Source organism: Rhododendron vialii, chromosome 5a (genome assembly GCF_030253575.1).
Source record: "Rhododendron vialii isolate Sample 1 chromosome 5a, ASM3025357v1".
Lineage (NCBI taxonomy): Eukaryota > Viridiplantae > Streptophyta > Magnoliopsida > Ericales > Ericaceae > Rhododendron > Rhododendron vialii.
The window spans coordinates 23,868,236-23,878,541 of record NC_080561.1 but is presented as its reverse complement, the minus strand read 5'-3'; the positions used below and the strand labels follow the sequence as shown (position 1 = coordinate 23,878,541).

The window sequence follows — 10,306 nt, the reverse complement described above, 5'->3', positions numbered from 1 at the left end:
AAGGGTCAAGGAACCACCTAACACCCTCTACTAAGCCTCACATGATGCCCCCACTAGATATTACCTCCACTCTCAAAGAAAAGATGAGGCTCAAGCACTCTCTCACAAGGATCACACAGAAAGTATTGGTCACTCTCAACATAAGTAATCTACTTCCAAGAACCAACAAAGGAAACCAGGGGGTAAGATAACTACCTGAATACTTAGCAGTAATAATAATAGGAGGCCAATGTGTGAGGAGCAACATATGTGACTCCAGCCCTCCATCCTTGCTAGATGAGAACCATAGTGAACTGACACTCAACTGGATGTCATGCTTTGGTACCACAACTCTGCAAAACGACATGAATTTTGGAGGTAGTGATTCAAGTAAAACAAAGTTATGTAAATGTTGTGAGAAAATCACTAAGCAATGTTCCATTGTACTTTTAATTGTCCAGAATGTAGACCACTAGGCAAATTAGCAATGGACAAAAGTCTAGCCCTTACATCATTGGAGATTTTATGAGCAACTACAGTAGGAGGGCAACAGGAATTCTGAAACTTTCTATGGTTCCTTTCCAACCGAATATGATGTACATACACTGTGAACACCAGTTTTGCAATGATGTTGGCCAAAGATTTACCTCTCAAGTTAGAAAGGCAGTCCACCCAAGGCTGCCAAGCCTGATGACCATTCATGTGGGGGGTCTGAGGGGACAATAAGGTCATGGTTTGGGTGGCCATTGAGCAATCAAAAAAGAGATGGGCATGGTTCTCTATAGCGTGGCAAAATGTGCATTGGGATAAGAATTTGAGGCCAAACATAACAAGCCTATCCCCAGTGTTTAACCTATGCAAAAGGGCCATCCAAGTGATTAGGCTACCCCTTGAGATATGTCCAGGAAACCGCAAAACTTTATGCCATGCAACTATGGGTAAGTGGGTTCTAAGGTTGTCCCATAGGGATGAGATAGTGAATTCCCCAGAAGTGTTGAGTGTCCACTTGCATGAATCCTTAGCAGTAGGGTTGAAAGTCACCTTATGCAATTCAACTCTGACCTCATTGAGTTCAATAGTCTGAGTGATAAGGAAGGCCCATTGGTTGTTGTGAATTTTATCATGGACAGTGGCTTCCTTATTAATCCCAGCATCATAAAATATTCTCTGGCCAAACCTAGGGAGCAAGGGTCCCAGGGGATGCTAGTTGTCATACCACAAAGAGGTAGACATTCCATCTCCCAGCTTGTACCTAATAAAAGGCTGAACAAGGGGCCTCAGAGATAGAATTTTCCTCCATACCCAAGAGGGATCACAAAGGACCTTGACACACCAAAAACTCCTACCTTTGAGTAAATAAGACTTAACCCATTGGCACCACATGGATTGCTCACCTCTAGTCTGTTTTGGATATCTCAACTTGAGCATGATTGAGTTTTTGCTTCTCCTAAATTTGGGGTTTGACCTTAGATGTGATGGTAATGGCTTGCGAGAATTGAAGTTTTAATCCAACCAAGTTTTGAACAACGGTAACCATGTCCATCACGTCTTGGCTTAAGTTTTAAAACAATCTTTTCGTGAAAATCCTACCTAGCTAGCTTTTGCCACCATTTTTTTGGCTCATGTTTTGCTTCTCTTGAAAAATTGAGTCTTGAATCTATTTTTTTCGTGGGAGTTTTGAGCTTTGAATCTATTTCCTTCTGGAATTTAAAAACATTTTGCTTATCATGGTTTTTGGCTAGTGGCTGCACTCGGCATGAAATGTTGATCTTGAATTTGAGTCTCCTTAGACATGAACTATGAGCGGACTGATTCTCTTTCGAGATACGTAGGCACCTTAGGGTTGGCCATATTTTTGAAATTTTTTTCCCTTGTGATGATTTGCTGCCATGGAATACTCATGATAACATTAAGTATTGAAAACAATCCTCAAGGGTTTCAAAGTAATCTCGTGATATCGCTTGAAACACATCATGACCACTTGAATTGTCAAAACCACCGAAAGAGTTTTCAAAACAAACTATGACTCATGTCATTCTTGTTGAGTTGAGGGGAAGTTGAAAATATTTGTGTGCTCTCATGAAGCTGCTCATAAGAGGAACATGTTGTTGAAGATATAATAAAAAAAAATGAGCTCGCTAGATTGAAAACCCGCAAGGGCAGTCTAGGTAAAAGTTAGAGCATGCAAAAAAAGAAATAAAAATTTAGCCATGTTTCCATGCACCCACTTTGAGTCTCAAGACTTGTTCTCGATTTTGAAGAACCAGTTGGTTAAACATTAAAGTCTCTTAATCTCTTGGTTATGATTCTAGTTGCTCTGTCATGTGATTCAAAATGAAGAAAGGCCATCATTTCTCTACCCAAACACTTATCCCTTGCTAGCCACATTGAGCCTCTGAATAGTTTCTTTCAAATAAAGCCTGCAGGATAGCCATCCTCCACACTGGGGTAGATAAAAATGCAATGAGAGATGATTAGAAAATGGAAAGTGAGCCCCCCATCATATGAGGGGTATTTTGAAAAGAAAAGAAAAAAACTTGATCCCTTCTAAAACAGGGAAGCATTTTGAAGAAGACATCCTTTCTCGTCCAAAAACAAGGGGCATTTTGAAGAAACTTCTCTTTCATACAAAATGGAGTGATTAGATGGCTGCTAGCTTTTGAACCCGCATGAGTAGAAAGTAGGTTTGAGCCATTATATCCCTTTCTTTCCTAAGCCAACACCCTAGCCTACAATATGGTCCATAATAAAGTCCTCTTGAATTGAAGAACCCGACTTAGCAACAAGGTCCTAGATACTAGAGGCATAACCAATGTGGATGGTATGAACAAGGAAAAGTGGTATGAGGCAAAAGGGCATAACTGCATCCCCCTCTTTAGAAGCACACAATCTCCCAAGAGGCGGGCAGTGGTCACTTATCAATCCTACTCAAAGTAGTCAATTCGCCCTAAGACAGTAAACTCGCTAGGGGCATGGGTTCATGGAATTGTTTTTCGTCTCTTGACGATTGAGTGGTTTGAATGTGAGTCATGTAGATAAAATGATGTGGTTTTGAAATCCCCAAGGAGAAACTTTCAAAATTGATTTTATCCTAAGCATTTTTGACACAGCAATACAGGCACAATTACTTAGTTGCAAATTTTCACAGAGATAACATGGGTTTCCCATTTCATGAGGAGTGTAGCTAGAAGGTCCCTTGGTCAAACAGTGTTTTTAGCGGTGTCCCAATGGTATTGTGGCCCTTTCAAGATTTATCTTTCGTTGGTATGTAGAGTCATTCTTGGTCTCCCTAAATCAAAAAGAAGCATTGACTCGAATACGCAGAAGTTGAGATATCCGGAATACATTGCGGATTTGCTTACGTATCATTACCACCCTGTCATCAGGCATTTGTATAGATCTCTTGACCCTAACATGTGCATATTCTTATGGTTATTGTCTTGGCCACATGTCACTAACCTCAAGTGCAAGGTGTTCTTATTCCAAGCCAGGGTATTGCTATCAGTAGCAAAATGATTTTCGGCAGAATTCATCTATCCTCAGCACGAGCATTTAAGTGGAGTAAAGCAAGGGAAACAAGCATGAAGCCATAAGTTGGATGAGCTCTTTGTATCAGCCTAGGTTGCCTCACCATCATTCCTTGTCAAGATACACATGGGGAAAATGAAAAGATATGTTGTGAAGTCTCTCTCTCTGCCAACATATTTGGCCTTCGAGGAACTCAGTGTAGCTTAAAGGGTGCCAAACCTTTCTACAGAATGTTGTCATACTGTGTAATCAAGAGCATGCCAAAACCTTTGCTGAGCAAGAAGAGAAGCATTGCATTCATGTTCATTATTCGTATGCTAGGGGCAATTAGATTGTTGTCATGCACAGTTGAAGTAGGATAAAGCATTCATTGCCTAAAACATGGGGCTTCTGTTTCTTTCCAGATATTCAAATTCAATATGCATATGTGTCATGATTGCAAACAATATCATCCAAAGTGGTTCAACACTTGGACTAGGGTTCTCGAAGTATGGTGGTCATGCCCCTGGCAGTTAGTATAAAAAGGATTATCAGCCCGTGGCTAATTCCACATTCGTTGCATGTTGTTTTTCCTATTGAGTATTGCTTTCTAAACTATTCAAATGTGGATTGCAAGCCGCGATGGACCCTCTCGACATCGAAATGCTAAGCAGGATTTTGGTCCTCACGATCACACTCTAGTCCAAAAAAAATGCAAGCTCTAGGCTACATCAAGTTTTGTATCTATGGCTGACGGAGCCAAGTCGAAGAAGCTGGAAGAGAGCCTCGTAGCTAGTTTTGAGCAAACTCTACAATTGGCACCATGTCAGGAGTTCCGAGCTTACACCTTAAGTGGCTTCGCACTCGCATCTCCATAAATCCTTGCTTCACGTTCTATTTCCATGTCAGCAGCTCTGCCTTCATAACTCAGAAGCCTCGCACTCACTCTTCAGCAGCCCTGTGCACATGCCTTGTCATATTCGCAGCCTTGTCTAGCTTCTTGTTGTTCAAGAACTCTAAGCAACTCTACACTCAAGCCTTGCCATGTGCACAGCCTCGAGCTTAGCAGGTTCCATCTTAACAGTGCAGTGCTTACTTTAGCTGCCCCAATCTCACATCTTAAAGCTAAGCAGCCTCGCCATTTCTAGTCCAACGAAACAATCCTGCTGCTTCCCCTTAATGCATTGAGTGAACATTTATACAGTTCTGAGTCAATAGCCAACAAGAAAAAGCATCTGTATAAAGCTTACAATAACCTAGTGCACATTTTAGCCCTTTAGAAGGCATCTGTGTGGCTAAAATCCTCCAAAAAGGGCATCCATGTAACTAATGCCCTCCAAAAAGCATTTATGTTGCTAGCTTCCAGAAAGCGTTCAGCCTCCAGAAAGCATTTGTGTTGCCAAGCTTGCAAAAAGCATTTAGCCACCATAAGAAGTTTGTGTCGCTAGAAATCGTTCAGCCTCTGGAAGGCACTCCCAGTAGCGGAGGTGATGGAAATCACCCTAACAAAGTTGAAATTGCCAAAAGAGGCAATGGGGAATCTCCTAGAGTGCACGTGTGGATCACTCCGTCAGTGGAGGCAATGGAACTTTCCTTAAAACACCAAGTTTGAAGAGGCGATGGAAATCTTCCAAAGGCAATAATGGCCAACAAATTTTACCCAAAGCATTTAACAGGTCTTATGGCATTTAGTCAGAAATAGCCTTGGAGGCACTCCCAAGCATGTGAAAAACAATCAAGATTAGCCTTGGGGGCACCCCAAGCACGTCGAATCTAGCCTTGGGGATACTCCCGAGCAAGTGGAATGTGGCTGAATCTAGCAAGAGGAATGTGGTTGAATCTAGCCTTGGGGGCAATCCCGAGCAAGTGGAATATAGCCTTGGAGGCAATCCCGAGCGTATGGAATCTAGCCTTGGAGACAACTCCAAGCATATAGAATATACTGGTCTTAAGGACAATCTCAAGCATGTGAAACTAGCTTTGGAGGCATCCCCGAGCATATGGAATCTGAAGCACCAGTGTCGAACTCACTTTGGAATTCTTCGAAGCTCTTTCTCCACAGCAGCAAGCCCATAATTATTGAGGACTATGAACTCCAAGCTCTCGCTCACAAAATCTAAGGATCCACGAACTCAGGCTCTACACCCCAATTACTGTACTCTGGAAGTACGACAGTTGTCACATCCTATGCTCACTAGTCACTACCACCAAGCTACTAAGCGGCTCTGCGCCCATTATCTCAACAGCCTCGTGCTCACTATCTTAGTAGTTCTGTGCTCACTTATCTAGTAACTTCGTGCTTACTACCTCAATCATTCAACAGCTTCATGCCTGCAATCATTTAGCAGCTCTATGCTCATATTCAGCAGCTCTAAGTCACTCAACAGCTCTACGCTCATGATCTTAGTGGCTCTACGCCCATAAACTCATTACTCAACAGCTCCATATCTCAACGGCTCTACGCCCATGAACTCATTACTCAGCGGCTCTATGCCCATAAGCTCACTATGTCAGCGACTCTACACCCACTACTCAAAAGCTCTACGCTCATCTAGCCGGGACCATGCCGCAACAAGATATCATCTGTTCTCAAGCTCTATGCTTGAATGCTCAAAGTTCAAAACTTTGAATGCTCGAAGCTCTGTGAATGCCCAACCACTGTGTATTGGATGCTCAAGTTCCACACTTGAATGCTCAAGCTCTACGCCTGCATGCCCAACCACTGCGTACTGGATGCTAGAACTCTATGTTCGAATGGTTAAGATTTATGCTTTAAATGCTCGAAGCTCTTCGAATGCCCAACCACTGTGTACTGGATGCTCAAAGCCTGTACTTTGAATACTCGAACTCTACCCTCTGAATGCTCGAGCTCTACGCTCTGAGTGCTCATGTCCAAAACTTAAAAGAAGCTCTACGCTTAAAACAAACACACATGCACGGGCCTGTGCATATAAGCATCAATTGCATTACCATTGCCATCATCGAGTCTGCATCACCATTATCATTATGTCTAACCATCACCATCATATATGTTTTGCATCTCTCTCTCACCCATGAAACAGATCATTCCTGCATACAACCAACTTTACACCTCAATTCCATCACTTTAAGCTTCAAGCTCTGACCCTCAGGCTCTTGCCTTATGTCTGTAACCGGCTCCGCAAGCTCCATTCTCTAGTCACTAGTCACGTGCCACCATATCTAAAAAACCAGCATCCGATTGTCTCCAGAAGATGGTTTGGATTTCACCCCAATTACATCAATCATCAAGCTCATTCGCAAGGATAGGCTATGCTTGACCGATTCCTAGACCTAAAATAACGGGTTGCCCCAAGCGTAGGGCTGAGACCGATGTAGCACAATACCTGGTAAGAACATAGTCGAATCCACTAAGGACGGTGAAGTGTGTGCTGTGGAACCTCAGGTTGTAGTATTAAAATTAGTTCTTAGGTAGCCACCCCTTGTCTTTTAGTTGATTAATTAACTAATACTAATAGATGACTTGCTCAAATGATTAAAAAGAGAGGCATGGTCGTAGGGAATCCGGCACTCGCTACCAAATCAGAATCCGCTCGCTTTTCAAGGTTCTAAAAAGGGTTAAATTTAGGGAGAATTGGAAACTCTGAAGGATGCGAATCCTAAGGTTGCCGGTCCCGTACACAACGACAAACAGGTTTTGGTCCCCTGTTCCCGCTCACATGAGTCTCGGCAATGCCTCGGATTCATCCAACGGACGTAGTTTTCACCAACTAAAATTATTTAATTAAATTAATGTACGGAAAAATTGCGAGACGAGTCCTAATTGGGTTGCGGCGCCCCTTTACCCAGCGACCAAACCTCAGAAAATCTACTCACTCATTATTTAAAATAAAAGGAATAAACCCTAGAATTAATCATGCTTTTTAAAATTTATAAAATTAAATAAAAGGAACCAAAGATTCAAAACAAATAAAGGAAAACAAAAGACTTTAATAAATAAGAAAAACCTAAAACGAATCTCCAAAGGATGTATTCTGAACGGAAGAACAAGAAAACTCAAGAACAAAACTCCGAATTCAAAATCTCCAAAAACTAAGCAGTGCTAAGTAAAATTCGTAACCCCCGTTCTTCGTTTTTAACGTGCATGGGAATCTAAGAAGATATCCCCGCACTCTTTCTCTTTTTTGGTCCCCTGCAACTCCTCTTTTTTAAAGCTGTTGCTGCCTTCAAAACCCTTTTTTTTCTTTCCTTTTGTTATTTGACCTAGCCTTGTACCACCTTGGGCCCCAACCTTAAGTCCAGATTACAAATAATTATTAGGTCCACCTACAAGATCAAGTGCACGTCCATTTAGTATTGCTACCCATTCACTTCCAATATCACGTGATAGCAACACCGTAGGTGAAAAATCGTGAGGCGCCATCCATGTTTCTTTTAATTCGGTAAGCAGCTAAGCGGGGCACATTAAAATATCAAAACCTCCAAATACCTACAACATAAAAATTAAGCATTAAAACACCTAATAAAATAAATAGACTTAGCAATGATAAATTAGGGGGCGCGTATGTGAACATTTACGCGCCTATCACACCCCTCAACTTACACTTTGCTAGTCCCAAGCAAAGAAAACAAAATGCAACTAAAGAAACCTAATTAAAATTGATAGTTCTTTTAAACCCCCAGGCGGCCCTGGTAGGACGAGTGAAGTCTCGTGAGGGTTTTCAGCAGTAATCACCCACAAAACACTATGAATCATTACCACATGAAACCCCAAACCCTATAAGGCAGTTCAATGATATCTCAAGAAAAGAATATGAAGCCATCGCAAAAAAATAACGACATAAGCAGGTCTAGATACTATCAAGTCATAAAAATGAGTCACGACACCTATACTCAGCGTGTGTGAACAAGGGCTTCGGTCACAAGTGAAAAATATCTAAAAATTCTCTCCAGACCGAGTCTTGACTTCAAATCTCACCGTGTCATGCACTTAACAAATGAAATCACTCGAAACAAGGTGCATATTACTCTCAATATGTGCGGGCAGAAATTAAGTAAATTAAAGCAAAGTATGCTGCACTAGTTGACACGAAAAGAAAGCTTTATATAGTGGACACATGATCTCATGAACGAAATGCCAAATATTGGGAACTCTCTCTATCCACCAATTCACAGCCCATTGTGTGGGCTACCACAGCCCCGGGTGAGATCGGGGCGGCCCGAAAAACATATACTGCTCCACCGTACCGATTTGAGGAATTTTGAAGAGTCGCCACCCGGATTTATGGTTCGCCACCCGAGAAACCGTTTTTGGATCTGAAAATGGGTTGATTTGAATTGAAAAACCAGAGATCATTCGGGGGTTCGGAAGCCATGTTACAAGGGGGGAAGGTTTTTACGGCACCCCCCTCGCTCGACGCGATGTCGGTCTCTACTAAACATTTGTGGGATTTTTCAAAGGGATTTTGTTTCATTAAGCATGTAGCAGGTATCCATAGGTATAGCAAACAGAAGGTGTATGCTGGTGCTTGTGTACAAGGAGTGATGAAATGATGATGGACACATGCATGATGGCAAAACTGTGTAAACTGCCTCTGGATCAACTCTCGAGCGCTCGAGAAAACTCTCGAGCGCTTGGGAGTGTTACTGACCAAATCCTGCAGAGTTTGTTAGTCACAAATGGAATGCCAAATAACAGTGTATGCTGGTGCACGTGTATAGGGGGTGATTATGTGATGAAAGACAGCAAGATAACAGGAAATGAAACACTGCTCACTGGCTTCACTCTCGAGCGCTCCAGAGCACTCTTGAGGGCTTGGGAGTATCTGAACCCCCACCTGCACTTTCTGTTAGAACTGACAAAACATAATATAAAGACTGCAAAATGAAATACTATTAAACTGACCACTGACTCAGCAGAGGACTTGAAAGACTGAGATAGGACCTTAAGTTTCCAAGTCATGCATCCTTGCCATTGCACTAACAGATATACACTTTTAAAAGAGCAAATGTACACGTCTACGCATGCAGAAACTCAGAAGATGCAGAAAACTGGGAAAATGGAATGCAATGGCATGCATGCACTCCCGAGCCCTCAAGAATGGCTTTGAGCGCTTGGGAGTGAGCTGCATGCCAGCTTACTCTCAAATAGAAAATGGCACCACTTCATCATGCAAACACCCTTATCTAAGTTTTTAACAAGAGAAGATCTTATTTTTGACTTAGGAAAACTTTGTTCTTACTTGAGATTTGCAAGAAACACTTCTGTTTTAGGAAAAATGATATTCTGTGTCTACATGCCAGAATAAAACCATTTTATTTAAAAGTGCACCTCACCCCCAGCCTACTGCTTACCAAAATGCCATGCATGGGACTGGAAATAGTCCCGAGCGCTTGGGAGCACTCCTGAGCGCTCGAGAGTATTTCCAGTAGGGGTTTTGGGAAAACATTGTTCGTGGACTCTTTGCTCTTGCTTTTTCACTAAGGTCTCCCAACCATGCACCCAGCATTAAGGACTGGGACAGGCTGAGAGGCCCCCCTTCAGAAGGGAGAACAGCCTCTTGATTTGAACCAAGGGTAGAAAAGTTTCTACCTTTGCTTGACACTTTACTCCTTGGATGGTTGTGAAAGGTGGATGTAGAGTGAAAAAAAAAACCTTTGAAGAAGTTTGAGTTTTAAGCCTTTTTCCTTTGAACAAGAGAGAGAAAAGAGGAGTTTAGAGAGAGAGAGAATTTTCGTCCCCCCTCTCTTCAGTTGAAAGACAAGGTGTATATATAGGGGATATAAACCATAGTTTTGAAAATCAAGTGATTTTTTGAAATAAATCCCTTTTTTAAAGAAA

At 42.1% G+C, this 10,306-nt stretch overlaps 1 protein-coding gene across 1 annotated transcript; it reads right to left on the bottom strand.

The window, feature by feature from the left end:
- Positions 1-405: 405 nt before the first annotated feature.
- LOC131327685 (uncharacterized) lies at positions 406-1,522 on the bottom strand. Its single transcript, XM_058360830.1, has 2 exons — positions 1,445-1,522; positions 406-1,182 (listed from the first exon to the last, which is right to left on the bottom strand). The coding sequence occupies exons 1-2, from the start codon at positions 1,520-1,522 to the stop codon at positions 406-408; spliced, it is 855 nt and encodes a 284-aa protein (XP_058216813.1).
- Positions 1,523-10,306: the final 8,784 nt, after the last annotated feature.

What these genes read in the sequence shown, in the direction of transcription:
- LOC131327685 (XM_058360830.1), bottom strand. Translation starts at nt 1,522, where the DNA reads ATGGACATGGTTACCGTTGTTCAAAACTTGGTTGGATTAAAACTTCAA. An exon ending in CCATTACCATCACATCTAAG is followed by an intron (nt 1,183 to 1,444) that starts GTCAAACCCCAA and finishes TATGACAACTAG; the next exon opens with CATCCCCTGGGACCCTTGCT.